Source organism: Arachis duranensis, chromosome 4 (assembly GCF_000817695.3).
Source record: "Arachis duranensis cultivar V14167 chromosome 4, aradu.V14167.gnm2.J7QH, whole genome shotgun sequence".
Taxonomy (NCBI): Eukaryota; Viridiplantae; Streptophyta; class Magnoliopsida; order Fabales; family Fabaceae; genus Arachis; species Arachis duranensis.
Window position 1 is genome coordinate 120,471,532 of NC_029775.3, and position 18,265 is coordinate 120,489,796.

The 18,265-nt window shown below is 34.1% G+C and overlaps 2 protein-coding genes, 1 long non-coding RNA gene and 1 other non-coding gene across 5 annotated transcripts; all 4 read left to right on the forward strand.

Annotated features, from left to right (window-relative positions):
* Positions 1 to 534: 534 nt before the first annotated feature.
* Positions 535 to 1,743, forward strand: LOC107486828 (uncharacterized). Its single transcript, XM_016107393.1, has 2 exons — positions 535 to 1,466; positions 1,659 to 1,743. The coding sequence occupies exons 1-2, from the start codon at positions 535 to 537 to the stop codon at positions 1,741 to 1,743; spliced, it is 1,017 nt and encodes a 338-aa protein (XP_015962879.1).
* A 7,078-nt stretch (positions 1,744 to 8,821) lies between these two features.
* Positions 8,822 to 10,183, forward strand: LOC127746516 (uncharacterized). 2 transcript variants are annotated; one of them, XR_008008186.1, is made up of 2 exons: positions 8,822 to 8,938; positions 9,967 to 10,183. It is a non-coding gene; the product is annotated as an uncharacterized LOC127746516 (long non-coding RNA). The 2 variants fall into 2 exon arrangements; XR_008008185.1 differs by having other exon boundaries at positions 8,830 to 8,938; positions 9,145 to 10,183.
* On the forward strand, positions 9,252 to 9,324 carry TRNAR-CCG (transfer RNA arginine (anticodon CCG)). The gene has a single exon. It is a non-coding gene; the product is annotated as a tRNA-Arg (tRNA).
* A 1,432-nt stretch (positions 10,184 to 11,615) lies between the features above and the next one.
* On the forward strand, positions 11,616 to 14,527 carry LOC107486958 (heat shock 70 kDa protein 4). The gene is made up of 2 exons (XM_016107541.3): positions 11,616 to 12,005; positions 12,577 to 14,527. The coding sequence occupies exons 1-2, from the start codon at positions 11,792 to 11,794 to the stop codon at positions 14,313 to 14,315; spliced, it is 1,953 nt and encodes a 650-aa protein (XP_015963027.1). The 5' UTR covers positions 11,616 to 11,791; the 3' UTR covers positions 14,316 to 14,527.
* Positions 14,528 to 18,265: the final 3,738 nt, after the last annotated feature.

Below are 18,265 nucleotides of genomic sequence, written 5' to 3' on the forward strand. Positions count from 1 at the left end.
TCTGCTGAAAAAATGGTAAAATATCAAAAAATTGTTAAAAGTAATAAAGTATAAAAAATAATAAATTATCAAAAGGTGACAAAAAATATATAATTTTTCTATAAAAATAGATAAATAGTAGGGTAAAAAACCCAAATAAGCCAAGGGGAGCTCCAAATTACCCAAATCAGCCAAATCAGAAATCAACACATGAATCCACCAGGACGAATTATTATATAATTCGAATCAATAAGATTCGAATTACATTCTCATGTAATTCGAATTGATATAATTCGAATTACTAGGAAGGAAACAAAACTAAGTAATTCGAATTGATATGTTTCGAATTACAAGGAAGGAAACAAAAGAGAGTAATTCGAAACAACTTGTTTCGAATTACACTTAACTAATTCGAATTTAGTTAATTCGAATTAGTATGGTAGCGTGTGATACATCATAATTCGAAACAAATTGTTTCGAATTATATATATATAGTGCGAGCCGGAGCTGTATATATATCCTGTGAACTCATGATGCTCTCAACAAAGAGGGGAGATGGCTAGTGCGGAGAGTTTCCTAGTGCTGGTACATTACAGAGGGTCGATTAAGAGAAAAACTCGGTCCGGCGTGAAGTTCACTGATAAAGATCCCCTATGTATTATCGTGACGCCAACAACCACCTACGATGCTCTTGTTAGCTCTGTGCTGGAGAAGCTTGGTCTCGAAGGAGTTAAAAGGGTAAAGAAATTTTTCTACCGCATTCCAACAGCGGTGCTCCATGACACCGTGAAGTTCGATTGTTCCACAATCGGTAGTGACGAGGACTTGCAGGTTATGTTTCTTTGTCGTAGGCAGTTTTCCGAGGTAAGGACACCAGAGTTGTTGGCAAAGTTGGTTGATGTGGTTTCCAGCTCGGGTGGTTCGAACCGGAATGCCAATACTATAGCCGCGGTTGCCGGCTCGAGCTCGAGACCTGCTGTTGCTTCATCCTCTGCTCCTGTGAATGAGCCACCGATGCAGCCTGTTGCGTCCCCTTCGTTTGCCGTTGACTTGAGCGGCAATGTTGGAGACGAGGTTCGGTATGGGGAACATATTCCCACCGAGGTACATTGTCCCACACCGGCTGGTGTTAGTGATGGTTTGTTTGATGATCCAGATGACGATGACGTGGAGCCGGATATGATCGCTGATGAAAGCGGCGATGATGTTGGAACTACTGTTCCGAGAAGGGCTACAGGTGGATCTAGTTCCGGCACACAGCAGTATCCACCCCATTTTTCGTCGTTGGACCTGGATGCCATGCGGCAGGACGAAAATGCTCTACAGCCCTCAGGATTTGGCGCTAGAGATACCGAGGGGTCTGCCGGTATGAACGAATTCCAAGTTGGCCAACAATTTCAAGATAAAGATGAGGCGCTGTTGAGTGTGAAGACGTACAGTATCCGTCGAGGGGTCCAGTACAAGGTCGTAGAGTCTGACTACCGCAGGTATGTGGGAAAGTGTTCTGAGTTTGGGAATGGGTGCACTTGGCTGATTCGGTTGAGTCTCCGATAGCGGAAGGGTATCTGGGAAGTGAAGCGATACAACGGACCGCATACATGTCTCGCCAGCTCCATCTCCAACGACCATAGGAGTCTGGACTACCATGTGATATCCACCTTCATTATGCCGATGGTTAGGGTTGATGCAGCTGTGAACATCAAGGTGCTTCAAAATGCCACGGCCGCACACTTTGGGTTCAGGCCAACGTACAGGAGGGTATGAACCCGTCCGGCAATGTAAAGGTGGAAGTCTGTCAGGCAACCACTAACGTAATCTCCGTCAACTGGCAACCCCAGCTGGTATGCGACGTCCTAAAGCGTGATGGTGCACTCTCCAAACGGCATGTGGAATGTGTGCGTCTCAGGCCGCCACCTCTCGACGAATGCGCTGACTAGGGGCTCGTCTAGTCGGAACCATCTGTCGTTCAGTCTCGCAAGATGGTACAATCTGGCCATCTGCAAGTACGGAACGTACCTCTCATCAAGACGCATCCCCTGCTGCCGCCTAACGCTGGATATGCAACGACGAGGCTGGCCAGTACATAACCCGCATAATTAGAACAGATGCAGAAACCACTAACATATTCAATATATTTCATATGGAACCAGAAAATAAATCGTGAAGGGTAAAAGATATATGAAACAAACGACCAACATTTTATACACAAACCGCTCACTCAAACCACGTGCAAATAACATTAACAAAAACATATGCATTTTCACATTTATCATAAACCACTACCCTAAACCACTAACCATCACTAAAGCAACTATCCAAAACCATTAACACAAACCGCTTACAAAAAACAATTTCAAATACCACTAACAAAAACCATTGACCTAAACCGCTTGCTTAAACCGCTAACACTAAAATAAATCGCTATAAAAAACCATTAACAAAAACCACTAGCCTACACCACTATCCTAAACCGCTATCCTAAACCACTCACAGTAACATAAACAATTATCAAAAACCATTAACAAATACCGTTATCATAAACCGCTTTCATAAGCCACTAACCTCGTCGTTGATCACACCGGCGATATGCGCAACTCCATCCAAACGATAAAGCCTTCCCGGATCGTCCCCCATCGACAAAAAAAGCCGTTCTCCTCTTACTCGTACCGGACGTGGGTCTTTTTCTCTGGGATGGTTGGAGAATGAGAAAGTGATTCGAATGAACTTGGTTCGAACTCCTTTTATAGCCGAAACCCTTGTAATTCGAATTAACTTGATTCGAATTACTATGCGAACCAAATTTTCACCTAATTCGAATCAACTAGATTCGAACCCCTCTAAAGTGCAAACCTCCTAGTAATTCGAATTAACTAAACTCGAATTACCTAAGTACAATTCGAAACGAGTTGTTTCGAATTACTACGTGGTCTTGCATGTGTATAAATCGAGGCATATCAATTCGAATTACATTAACTCGTTGCATGCACATAATTCGAATTATATCAATTCGAATTACTTGAGAGTATAATTCGAATCTTGTTGATTCGAATTATATAATAATTCGTCCTGGTGGATTCAGGTATGGATTTTTGATTTGGCTAATTTGGGTAATTTCCAACTCTCCTAGGTTTATTTGGATTTTTTACCCTAAATAGTAAATGAATTAATCAATAAGATAAGAAAAACATAAAAAGATTGACAAAAAAATAATACAAAAAAAAACAAATAAAAAGTATGTAATTTCATCAAAAGAATTAACCTGTCTTTTTCAATAAAAAATATCATGACTTTTATTCAATTATACATGTTATATATATAGTATAACCTAAACCCGACCCGACTCCGATCTAACTCGTCTAAGATATCGCACAACTAAAAATCCGTCCTGAACAAATAAAGATGGAGCGAGTATCTATGAGTTTGGATAGTATTATTATTCTTAAACGACTGTTCAATCAACTAAAGTTGGTTAAATAAAAAGAGTAATTTGATCATGATCTTTGGTATTCATTGGATAAATTTAACCACTTGCACACCTCTGCTTTTGTTGGCGAATTTTATTGGTGGAGTGAAGATTTGGCACTTGGTGGGGACGACAGACACTGGTTGATACTTGATACAATGGGTCCAAAAACCTTTCATGTCATATATCAAATCTCATGGACCTACTTTATATGTGGGCCCACGTTTTCATTTCTATACGATGTTGATATTTATTTTTTATTTATAATTTATTTTTATAAACCTTTTGATCGAACCATGTGCGGTGGATGGTGCATCATATGAGTCAAAGACGAAAGTGTAATCAAATGAAATCACCACGTGACTCATTTTAATTTCTATCTAGTTATTGTCTTAATTAGTGAGTAACAACTAATTAAAATTAAAATAGTTCAATGAATTCAGTTTGTTCATTGTCTCATATTTATTTAAATAAACATAATTGACTTTATATATGCCTGTATTAAGTGTTTAATTAAATAATAATTAAATTTTGTTGGAAATTATTATCAAATCAAGATTAAGAAAATAGAGAGATCACAACTAATTGAACAAGTAACAAAACTGTGTTTGATTTGTATTTTTACAAAATTTTATTGTTTTTATTTTTTTATAAAATTTAAAAAATAAAAAATAAAAATAAAAATACAAACTAAATACACCATAACTCTAAATAACTCACTTTAGTGTATTTTAAAAAAAGAAAGTTTAGGAAGACAATAATTTTAGTGTACAATGTATATAATAAGAATAAAAAAATATTTAGATCATATAATAATTAATTTAATTAATTTTTAATAATTACTTTTTTTAAATTCAAACAGAAATTAGAATTTGTCTATGTGTCACATTGAGATCACCACCCCTCCGTTCTCTGCGTATGATTTCACGTCTTCCACGGTCATTATCTTCCATTCTCACCGGTCAACAACAAATGCCGTCGCCGCCCAGACTACAACTTGACGCCGCCCTGTTCATCGCAGTCGGAGTATCCCCGTCGCACACAAAGGTGGTTCAAGTCGACCAAACAACATCGGATCACTCTACAGGCCTTCCTTTCTTTTCCGTCGCGAACAAAGAGAGATTCAGGTTGACCAAAGAGGATCGGATCCCTCCGCAGGCCTTCCTTTCTTCCTCGTCGCCGCGGCCACATCCGATTACCGCGCAACCAACAATTGTTCAATGTTGCACCCCTTGGATCCTGCCGCAGCCGCAACCAGGCACGGTTGAAGTCCCCGTTGGCACACCGTGGTAGGAAATACGAGAATAGGAAGCCCTGTTGCGCAGCCTAGTGTTGAAGATATCAAGAATGCGAGTGCTTTGTTTCATGAATTTAGATGCTGAATGTTCAATTCACTAGGTATGTAGATGATTATTTTAATTCTTAATTGGATGGTTATTTTGTTTGATTCAGTTTAAATATATACACTTGTTCATACTCTGGCCCAAAACACAAGCCATGCCCGATCAAGTTAAAAGGCCCAATCTAGAAGATTAGTCTTTAACGCTCGTCCGACCTCCTCCAAGAGGTCAGCCTCGACGCAGGCAAGCAACCAACACTTATCCAACTGAGTAGCTGTCTTCTTAAATCTCTCATCCACTTCTAGAAGAGATATCTTAACAACACTAAGATAAAGGGATGATTATCTACCATCAGAAATGGAACTACTTCAACGGTGTCTATTGATTCATCCTTTATAAATACACTAACACACTCAGGTAAACAGGGACTCCAATACTCTAAACCTGCTTAACCCCTTGCTAACTTAGGTATCGGATTGTCTTGCAGGTACCACCACCCACCTATTCAAACACACATGTACAACTCAGATAGCGACTCCCAGACGTGAACAAGTCGGAGACCAACATTCTTCCGCGTTTGGGCTTTCACTTCAAAGTCCAATCATTCGGTTTTAAATAAATCCCCGGAACAACACTTAACAAATGTTGGATGGTTATTTCATTAGGTAGTCGGATGATTATTTTAATAACTATGTGGATGATTGTTTGATGACCAATGATAAAACTTCCAACACCCACGAGGTGGGATGATTGATGAGAGTAGAGTAACAAATGATTTGAGAAGAGGGAAAGAATAAGGTGTTTGGATAAATTCCTTTGATAAATTAATTAAAATTAAAATAATTAATTTTTTAAAATAACTGTTTTAATTTTTTTTATATCGAAACAAATTCAAAATCCATTATACACATTATTAAAATTTTTCATTGCCTTTTTAACGGAATTCTTTCGAAAATTTTATTTTTTCTCGCCGCTACTAATTAATCATTTTCCTTCAAAAGTAATCAACTTTTTTGTCAAAAGAAAATAAAAAGAAAAACAAAAGTATCTTGTGGCACCATTATTGGAATAGTGCTCACATACTTTCTATGATTAGTCTACAAAATTAGTAAAATCGTAAAATTAATAAAGTTCATAAGGTCACTAATTGAAGATGACACCTAATTAACCATAGATAGATATATTTGGCCAAAAGTGCTAAAAGGACCGGTAACGATAATATTAGAAAAATAAAAAAGTGCATAAATAGTTATCAACCACGAGATAAAAATATCTTTGCAAAGGACAACGAGACGGTGAAACTTGTAATAATAATAAATTAATAATACAATTAAATTGCGATAATATTATACGAATAACACATACAAATAAAATTATTTAAAAAAAAATATTAGATGATTAATATTTTTTAACTAATATTAATTAAGGCTCTACGTACGTAGTTGTACTGTTACAAAATAATATACAACACTAAAGAAAGATCGTAATTTGTATCATCGCAAAATATTATATATTATCATATCAATCCAAAACAAAATATAATGCCATAATGCACAAAAAATGATAATATGTATAATAATGCCATAAGGACGTGTAACCACGTAGACATGGCTAATATTACAACTGTGTTCCCCACCGTTATGCAAATAGTGAATTACATACATCTCTATCGCATTGTTGTATACATATCTAAGCAATTAAAATATTGCAAATAATTGATGAGAATATAAAATTTATGTAATATATGTATATTTTTCTATGATGCATTTTGAATAACGTCATTACTAAGTGTTGATGGCATCCTTACTAAGAAATAATAGAGGCCAACTTGATGAGTCGCAAAAGAAAATTAGATTGCAAGTCGACAAATCTTTGAAAATGTTGATTTTGTCCATATCAAATAGAATTTATGTATTTTATATTAATAATAATTAGATTTAGAGTCGCACAATACAAAAAAGATTAATATTATAATTATACAATATTTTTTAGATAATAAAAAATAAAATATGAATTTTTATTTTATAATTAGTTATAAAAAAATTTATATAACTCTTGAAACATAAAAATTACATCAAAATAAATTCTATGATAATAATTATAGTAATTAGTATGATTGTATTAGATTATTTGTAATTGAAAATTATTATTATTATAACAATTTTACTATAGATGTTAATTACATTAACCGTTACTTTAATATACTTAAAATGCATAATGATATATAGTAAATCTAATTAATTAAGAGTATTGATTAAGAGAATATGTTTTTTTATTGTAAATAAAAATGCATAACACATGAAATTTTTTTAATGATTGTCATTTATTCAAAATAATTGACATGCTTCAATTTGTCACATATTCAAAATAGTTAACACGATATCAAAAAAAGTTAATTATATGACATAGACTAATTTCACATTAATTTAGTATTAATTTTTATTTAATAAAAATAGATAGATAGATAGATGAGATTAACAAATTTTTTCACAATATCTCTTAATTTAATATGTTAAAATTAATTTACTGTAAATCTAAATTTTATCTAAAAATTAATTATTAACTAATATATTATTATATATACAAAATAAAATTTAAACTGTATTTAAATAAATAAATGAGTTGAACCATTTAAATTGATTATTATGCCAATGGCTGATCTAATTGGTTATCAGTTGAACAATTTGCCGTAATTTAAAATTAAATGACCCCAAAAATAGTTAACCAGATAAAATGTATCAAGACAAGTGTCTGCTAGCAAAGTGTAATCATCAAGACATTGAAAATAACAATTTTTTTAATGGTCACAACATTATTTAAATCCTATCAAACAAAATAACCTCCTCAATTTGGTTACGATTTTCTTGAGGAGCATAACCAGCTAAAAATAATTTGTTTGCTAGCCAAATCACCAGAGGCAGATCTTATTGGAAAACTCTTAGGTAGATTGTAATTTATTAATTGAAAAACAGAAAAAAGTGATATTTTAATATTAATTAAGATTAAGACGCAATTTTATTTAACTCGTCACTTTTTGATTTGGATAAAGTATAATACTATAATCTATCTAGATGTTTTGTAACTAAAAAGTTATTTTTCGTTCACATTAATTCTATAATTTTATCTTGTTTTATTTTATTTTTTCAGTTAAGGGTATTATTTGGTATATAAGATAAAAATTAATGGTAAAATGTTGAGTTCCATGTATAACAAAATTATATAGATAAAATTTATTATTATTGTTATTAATTTTTTAATCTTTTTTTTCATAAAATTAACTTTGTCTCACGGTTTTATATATTCGTTTTGAGAAATGGCAATTGATCATAAAAGGTAGACTGTAAACATAAACATTTGCATCCACTGATGATGTGAAAATAAAGCATTGGAAAATCAAAATAAATATTTTTTTCCTTGGTATCCAAAAAACTTAAAAAGCTTTTGTTATTATTTTTTATTTTTAAAAGAAGACCTCGTAAAGTTCGACTATATGATCATTATGTTTTGGCAATTAAACACTAAACATTATTAAAGGTCTGTTTTAGAAGTTTTAAAATTTATTTTTTAAAAATTTTAACTTGTAAAAAGTTACATTAATTATATTTGATATAATTTTTTAATTTTAAAACAAATATTTCTATAATAATTTTTAAATATAAAACAATTTATTCATAAATTGCTCTTATATTTTATTTGTTTAAAAAAAATTAATTAATTATTTTTTTGTCCATGATATCTCCCAATCTAATAGCTTAAGGACTAATTCGTCATGGATCTGACCTCTATTTAAGAGTTTGTCCACTTGCCAATAGATTACTGAATACACGAGATTTAAACCCGTAACATTTGCTTAAATGAACGAGTGAGCTGACGACTTGACCAACAAAAATTGGTTAGTCAAATTAGCCGGTGTGGTGCAAAGTGCAAACTCCAAACCCATGTTGAGAAAGCGGACTTGGGCCACATTTATTTTGGGCCCACAATGAAAACAACTTTCACAAATCAGTGCAAAAACCCGCATTAATTGCCTTTCGTTTCCAGCGAGAACGTGTGTTCTTTTCAGAAATTCAGATCTCAAATTCGCGTTTGTCACCGTTACCCGCAGCAAGGAACCATACATCGCATTCTTTGGATTTTTCTGATCTGAATCTATCAGGTTCGCCATCACAAAAATACTCACTTCCTCACTCTTCTCTCTCTCTCTCTCTCTATATATATATATATATATAAGATTTTTTTTTCATTTTTTTGGTTTTGGTTTCGGTTTCCAGTTTACTCTCATTTGTTGATGTTTCTGATATCGATAACAACAATTATGATCTCGTAATAATCCACTTACTTTTTGTTTTTAATTAATGTTAGGTTTGAAAATAAGAATATGCGTGTCGATTTGTATTTTGCCAAACTCAGAGATGTAGCTTCGATTGAATCAGAATTTAAAAGCTTGTAGTACCATTGTTCATATGTTTGATCGCATAGCGGAGTGGATATCGCGTTAGACTCCGGATCTAAAGGTCGTGGGTTCGAATCCCACTGCGATCGTTCCATTCTTGGCAATGGCGTTTTCATTTTTTTTCCCCTTTAAGATTTTGAGTTTTCAGCTTGTTAATTTTGTTTTTTCAACCATATATGGTAATTCATGTTATCTGTGTTGCATGTTGTTGCCATTATTTGCAAGTTGCAACTACAGTTTAAAAAATAAGAAATATCACGTGAATTTTAAGATATGCGGTAATTGTTTGGCCTGTAACATTGTTTAGCTAATCAATCTTCAAAGCCTGGTACATTATGATGTAAATTTTATTTTTGGTAGTTGCAACCATAGTCTTAATAAGTAAATTTGAAAAGAAGTGATAAGGATATTATACTTCTGCCACTGTTATCTACTGTTTAGAAATAGGGAACTATCTCATTGTAATTCATCATTAGTTTAAGGTTATATCACAAAGGAAATGTAATTTGTGTTGGGTCCAATTCATCTTGATCAATACCTTAGCTTGTTATTTAACATTCTTCTCTACATTGCCTATAATTGTTGACTTACATAAATAGAGAAACACTTGAGAGAATCAAAAGTGCTCATGCAATTAATTAAGGTTGTCCATTCTGCATCAATTAGCTTATCTTAACTCTTGGCAATTATATCAATGAACTTATTATCTCAATTGGGGACTTTGGCAATAGAATGGTATGACTTTTTGTTCAGGAGTTGAAGAGGAAGCATAGCAACACCAGAAGGCATACCAATCCATGGTTGAGGATTGCATTGTAAAGGGGCTAAGTAGATTAACCTTCTAAACTGTACCATTGAGATTGATACTACTGTAGTAGAGTTGTAAATGTATTATCTTTGTAAACTTTATGATTTTGATTATACTAAGTGGCTTTATATTTTGTAATAGTTTAATTGTTGTCTTGTTTTGTGAAACAATATTAAATTGAAATTACTTGAATTAGAGAAATTGGAATAGAAAAATGACGTCGCAAATTTAGTTGACACCTGACAGTGACACAAGAGAAACAACGTCGTTTTTCAAAACCCCAATTCCCTGTTCCTATTTCTATGGTGCCAAACCCAAACAAACCAACAAGAAGCTCTGGCTACATCTTTCCACCACCGTCATATTTGTAATCGTTGCCACCTCTTTCTTGGTCGTGCAATCTTGGCCACTGCACCGATGTGCACTGTTTGTGGCCCCCTCCTCCTCCTTTTTATACTGTATCTTCCTATTCTTTTTCTTATCCATTTTGTCTTGGCCGGAATAATCCGTCTTCGAATCAGCTATTTCAATCACATGAAAAGCTTTCAGATTAATGGGAAAGGGGACAGTTCTTTGAGAATGTGGAAGGGACTCTCAAACTCTATCCCCTATTCTGTATTTTTTTTCAATAATAATTAATAATAATGATAATTAAGAATCAGTTTGGAGTGAAATGGAGGAAGTAAAAGAGGTTGTGGCACGACTATACGAAGGGAGAATGAAGATGAGATCATATTGAGATTTCTGAAGTTTGAAGTAGTATCCAAGCCATGGCTACTTGAAAAGAAGGAAGAAGTAAAACGACATCATTTAATTGTACTTTCCGGTAATAAAAATGAATGAAATGACCAATTTAAAGTATACGTTAAAATTTTAAGATTAAATTCGATAACTAAATTAAAACAGATCAAATTTCAGAAGTCATTTGAATATTAACTCTAATACTACTTATGATCATCACCATATATGCTAAAATATGATAATACTTATTTTAGTATTATTATGCTTACCGATATGTTTCAGACTATCAAATTCTATGTTATATGATATGATTTTTTTTCAATATTTAAAATACGTATACTCAAATGAAAGTAAAATGTAAATCTCTAGGAATTTTGGGTGTATATTTAGTTTAGTATATTTTTATCATCCCTATAATTTATACTCTATGATTTATTTATGCTAATTAATAATCAAAACACATAGGATCATAATATAGAAGTTTGTTTTCCAAATAAAATGAGGACTGCCAAAATTACATTAAGCAAAGACAGTAACAAAAATATAAATTACTCGAAAGGAAAGAATCTTAACCTAATTTTATTTCAAATTAGTTAGTTATCGGCCCTTGTACTGATAAATTGATGGTATAATAAAATAAAATAAAATAATGAAATGTGAATCCGAGTCAGCAGAAAAAGAAACATCTGGAACCAACCAGAGAGCAGAGAAGAAGAAAAGAGCTTCCTACACCATCTCCCAAAATATGCAAAATCCCATCTACACGGAACGGCTAAAAGAACATTCTAGAATTCCAAAAATATATTGAAAATTCAAAAACCCAAACCCATATATAAGCACTCTCCTCTCCAACCTCATAACGAACGTAAAAACCCTAATCTTCCTTCTCATTTCTGTACGAACCTACATTCTTTTTTCTTTCTCATTTCTGTTCTGTGTGGCCGCGCCCCACATAACAAACCTTAATCCTCAGATCTCTCGCATTCTCCTAGCTTCGTCGATCTACGATGGCCGGTAAGGGAGACGGACCTGCGATCGGAATCGATCTCGGAACTACGTACTCCTGCGTCGGAGTGTGGCAGCATGACCGTGTCGAGATCATCGCCAATGACCAAGGGAACAGGACAACTCCCTCCTACGTTGCTTTCACTGATTCCGAGCGTTTGATTGGTGATGCCGCTAAGAACCAGGTCGCCATGAACCCTATCAACACTGTTTTTGGTAAGATCCAAGTTCTGTTTTCTCAGCTGATATGGATCTGTTAGCTTATTGTCTAGTTAATTATGTTTCCTTCTCTTCGTGAATGTTAGATCTGAATTTGTGTATGAACTTACGTAGATCTATATGCTCTCTTATAGTAACTATTCATAAGTGATTTAATGAGTTAATCTGTAGTTGTAAAAGTTAGATGCTTAACTATTTATATCTTGTTTTCCAATGAGATATGCTTCCTAGCACAATGTACTTTTATTTGATTTAATATTTCAGATTATTCTGGTTGTTGAGCTGATTAATATGGTTTGGCGAGTTATTTTATGTTAAGCATGAAATTATTCTTAGTGTTAGGCTTTCCAGTTGAACCGCATAATTCGTCAAAATTCAACCCATATTCAAGTAGAATTAATATTTAACAGAAAACCGAGAATCTGAGATTGTTGGTTGTTTGTATAATTTTTAATATCACCTCGATGAATTTTGCTGTAATTGTTATATAATATAATATCCATTTTAGTATTGTTTTATTCATTTTATTATGTCTCTTTTGCTTATTTGTTATTTCAATGCGTTGCAGATGCTAAGCGTTTGATTGGTAGAAGATTCACCGATGCCTCTGTTCAGAGCGACATCAAGCTATGGCCATTCAAGGTTATTGCCGGACCTGCTGACAAGCCCATGATTCAGGTCAACTACAAGGGTGAGGACAAGCAGTTCGCTGCTGAGGAGATTTCCTCCATGGTTCTCATGAAGATGCGTGAAATTGCCGAGGCTTATCTTGGTTCCACAGTGAAGAACGCTGTTGTCACAGTCCCTGCATACTTCAATGACTCCCAACGTCAGGCCACAAAGGACGCTGGAGTCATTGCCGGTCTCAATGTTATGCGTATTATCAATGAACCTACCGCTGCGGCCATTGCCTATGGTCTTGACAAGAAGGCCACCAGCGTCGGGGAGAAGAACGTGTTGATCTTTGACCTTGGTGGTGGTACCTTTGATGTCTCTCTTCTCACCATTGAAGAGGGTATCTTCGAAGTTAAGGCCACTGCTGGAGACACTCACCTTGGAGGCGAAGACTTTGACAACAGGATGGTTAACCACTTTGTTCAAGAGTTCAAGAGAAAGCACAAGAAGGACATCTCTGGTAACCCCAGAGCACTTAGGAGGTTGAGAACCGCTTGTGAGAGGGCGAAGAGAACCCTTTCATCAACTGCACAAACCACCATTGAGATTGATTCTCTCTATGAAGGTGTTGACTTCTACACCACCATTACCCGTGCTAGGTTTGAGGAGCTCAACATGGATCTCTTCAGGAAGTGTATGGAACCTGTTGAAAAGTGTTTGAGGGATGCAAAAATGGACAAGAGCAGTGTCCATGACGTTGTCCTTGTTGGTGGTTCTACTAGGATCCCTAAGGTTCAGCAACTCTTGCAAGACTTCTTTAATGGGAAGGAGCTCTGCAAGAGCATCAACCCTGATGAGGCCGTTGCTTATGGTGCTGCTGTTCAGGCTGCGATCTTGAGTGGTGAGGGTAACGAGAAGGTTCAGGATCTCTTGCTTTTGGATGTCACTCCACTTTCCCTTGGTTTGGAAACTGCCGGTGGTGTCATGACCGTCCTTATTCCAAGGAACACGACCATCCCAACAAAGAAGGAGCAAGTATTCTCAACCTACTCAGACAACCAACCCGGTGTGTTGATTCAAGTTTACGAGGGTGAGAGAGCTAGAACCAGGGATAACAACTTGTTGGGAAAATTCGAACTTTCTGGCATTCCTCCAGCACCTAGGGGTGTTCCTCAGATCACTGTCTGCTTCGATATTGATGCTAATGGTATCCTCAATGTCTCTGCTGAGGACAAAACCACCGGCCAGAAGAACAAGATCACAATCACCAACGACAAGGGAAGACTCTCTAAGGAAGAGATTGAGAAGATGGTTCAGGAGGCAGAGAAGTACAAGGCAGAGGATGAGGAACACAAAAAGAAGGTTGATGCTAAGAATGCTCTTGAGAATTATGCATACAACATGAGGAACACCATCAAGGATGAGAAGATTGCTTCTAAGCTCACTGCAGATGATAAGAAGAAGATTGAAGATGCAATTGACGGTTCCATTCAATGGTTGGATAGTAACCAGCTTGCTGAGGCGGATGAGTTTGAAGACAAGATGAAGGAGTTGGAGAGCATCTGTAACCCAATCATTGCAAAGATGTATCAAGGTGGAGCTGGTCCTGACATGGGTGCTGGTGCTATGGACGATGATGTTCCACCATCTGCCTCAAGCGGTGCTGGTCCTAAGATTGAGGAAGTTGATTAAATTTGTCGATTATTGCTAGATGTTTTTTTTATGGTTTTCTTTGCAGGATGTTTTGAACCCTTTTTAATTTTTTTTTATAAATTTCTCGTAAAGCATTTTGATGTCCTGCCACCTGGATGTCGTGGTGTTGAATGTTTATCCACGTTTTGGGTGGATACGAACTGTTGAAAATTTTTTGGCGAAGGAACTAAGGAAGTGTATTTTTGTGACTATATATATCTTTTTTATCTAGTCCATTATTCACCGCACCTTATGTTCTATATTTATATTTTCTATTATTTGGTAGTTGCCTTCAAAATTTTAGATGAATAGCCTTCATTCTAATGTTTATTATTTATAGCCCATTACCTTACAGGTTAATTATCTAAGTGTTGACGTTTTCTCATTATTTATTTGACATCATACCCTGAAAAATCTTAGTAACTTTAACCTTGTAAAGTAGGATCTGCTAAATTTGGGCATGTGCCTGTGGAGAGCAAAATCGATCTTTCAGGCAATTATGTAATGCAAGATTTCCTGCTTAACTTGCGTACTCTCTGTGCACCAACGTATTGTGTAAATGGTGTTTACCGTTAAGAGGATTAGATATTGCAGTAGAAATAATACTATAGAAATAATTTATTATTAATTCCAATCACGTATATAAAGTTTCTGATTGATTCAAACTATTGGAATATCTAAAATGTTGAAACATTTAAAATATTTTCAATACTAATAATGTTACAAATTATATTACAAAAGCTAAGGAAGCATCTCACACCTATAGATGGCTGAATTTCTCATACTTTGTATTGTGAAGGACTATCCGCAACTATTACAGGTGGATATCTCTGAGATGGCTGAATCTCTCATACTTAAGTTAATATAGATGTCTCCCTAGCATCAACGCTAATTATCACAATTTTTTTAACAATAAATATATTATTAAAAAGTAAATATTAGGTGATTAATTTTTTTATATTTATTTTATATTAGCTTAATATTTATTTATTTATTTTTTTTATAAAAATATTAATACCCTGACATTCTCCAAACAAAATTATGTGAGATGAAAAGAAATTTTGACTATAAAGGTTGATATCTACTTGATTTAGTTGGATATAATATCTCAGAAGATGGTAGAACGATATAGAATTATTCTCACGGAATAATACAAGATTATTTGTTTCTTTCCAACTAAAGTCACCGATTTTATAGGCAAGACATCATAACTAGCTTGATCATACAAAATTGGAATTAGTTTTTGTAGAGAACATTAATTAACAATAAGATATATGCTTTATGCTGGTGATTCCTTTTAGAGCATGTTACTGTTGCCTTTTTGTCCTTGGCCACTTGTGCAATGACAAACAATCATATACAGTGAGACCGTCCATTACTCCATTCCAGGCTCCTTGTGTTCTTTCTCCTTGGAACTAAATATTTGTCGGTGCCACAAAAGAAGAAATAATTAAGGTTCATGGTGGATATGGCATTTTCTAGTGCTTCCTGAAAAAGCTGATTGTTGAAGAATGAAGAGGGGTGTATTTGGATCAAACTTTATCAAAATTATTTAGATACAATTCCAACAGAATATTGTTTTTAAAAATAATATGAAAAAATGAATAATCCTTTTTTTTAATGTGATTTTGAAATATGGAACTTGTGATCAAAAGCAGTTAATTGAGTCATGTACAGGAGTTAAATTGAATGTTAGTATGTTACTATCACAAATGATGGTGTGAGTTAAATTTTGGTAGATTATGTTGTTTATAATAAACGTAATCTTGCTAATTAAATGCAACATTGTTGTTCATGGATCTAAGTTTTGAATAATGCTTTGTGATGTAATCATTTGCTTTCATTTTCCAAAAGTTCAAGGCTGAATTTTCCTAATTACTTATATGATTAAATGGTTTTGGATGTATAATTAACAAATGATTAGATTAAAGAGGTGGTTTATGCTACTTAGCATCTATGCTTCTTAAATTAACTGTGGTAAAGTCAACTAACTAAAGCACTAACAACTTGACACCTCAGCAAGCTAGGCCAACTGTCATAACTAACTAGCTCTTACTAGAAACTAAACTTCTAACTAACTAATGAGTGAGTACAGCTAACTAACCACTAACCGCCACTAACCGGTTTAACTAACATTCACTATTCAGTAATATACTAATATGCTCTCTCAAGCTAGGATTGTGACAATTCTAGTTTAGATTGAGATCTAAAAAGTGATGAGAAATTTAGTTAAAAAACAACCAATTTGATTTTTGGATGAGATGGATAACCGGTTCTCTTTTTTTTTTTTGGTATCATATCTTGCACGACATGGTAGTTGCTCTTGATGTATTTGGTACGTTAAATATTTTTACAAACAATTACTAATAAATATTTTTTGTTCAGTCTGCATTTTGGTGTGGTACATTGTGAAGTTTGATTAAGTAATTATTATTCAAACCAATTTAGATTGACCGAGTGATCAACTTAAGCATTTGCTTAAACAAGTGTCCCGCCTTGTACATGTAGCAATCCATTGGTCAGTGACGGACTCTTTATGGATATTAGATCTGCGACATATTAGTCTTTGGTCTATCGAATCAAAGGATACTATGGGTAACCAAAAAAAATTACTATTCATAAATAAAGTAAACCAAATAATATAAAACCTCTTAACAGGCTCATTCTGACAGCATAGGGTTTTGTGGCCCATCTTCATATTAATTTAGGGTTTACAAATATAATGAGGCAATGAAGATGCAGACTCCAATAATTAATTAATTGATTGCCAAATGACAGTATCTTCATCTATTTAATTTGTTGATTATCATCAGAATAATAATAAAGTAATGACAAAAAATATTGCTTCACCCTGAAATCTAATAATCACCAAGTCAAAACAAAAATCATGCAAGAAGAAAAAATAAAATTCAACCAATGTCATGATTAAACTTCCAAAAACCGAAAGAGATGTGGTAGACTTTCAGATATGGAATCATTGTCCCTCCAAAATTGTCAGTAGAGTGAACCAACAAGAGTCATGGGGGGTGAAAATTGTGAAAACACTCCCTTATTTGAAGGATCTTACATACATTTATAAGCTTATAAAACTTTATATTATAACATGTTACATGTAATGACATAAATTGACATGTCACTTTCCTCTTATTTCTGACCCCATGTGAGTGTCTCTTGAAGGAAGAGACCCCCCAACCGTGAGCCAGCACAGATACATGCTCATCTCCCTCCATTACCTGAAACAGTGTGAGGCGAATTTGGTAACTGTCTCAACATAGAAATATAAATAATAAAGGTGAGTTTTATGGTGTCTTTTACTATGGTGCCTAAATTACCTAATTTTCTTTTAAAAGTAAAAAATAAAATGTTTAAAATAAAAAGTAAAATATTTAAAATTTATTAAATACTATCTATTTGCCTTTTTTAGTAAGTTAGACACAATATCAAAGGCACCATAGCATTCACCAATAATAAAAGGTGAAAACTCATGTGCAGTTGTCACGTGAAGTTGATAGTGATGATTTGACTGATTTGACTAAATTTTCATCTAACGACTCTTCGCTATCAACTTCACTTAAAGTCGACTGTACTTGAGTTATCACCGCAATAAAATATAGTAAAACTTCAGGTACAGTTAACTTCATGTGAAGTTGATAATTGAGAATTGTTTGATTACAATTTAGTCAAAATTGTCAAATCATTTCACGACTCTCAACTATCAACTTCACATGAAGTTAACTGAGGTTTTATGTAAAATATTTAGTCGTCTAATAAGAATCGCACTCACTTGACCTGATCTAACAAGATTTTTCTTTTTTACTATTTTTAGGACTCGGATGAGAGAATTTCGGTTAAAATTTAAAAAGACCAAAATATCCATCATTTGGACTAATTTGGTTTGATTGTTATATATTTTTTTGTAGCTCCTGGTTTTTCGTGAACCTCTCTACACT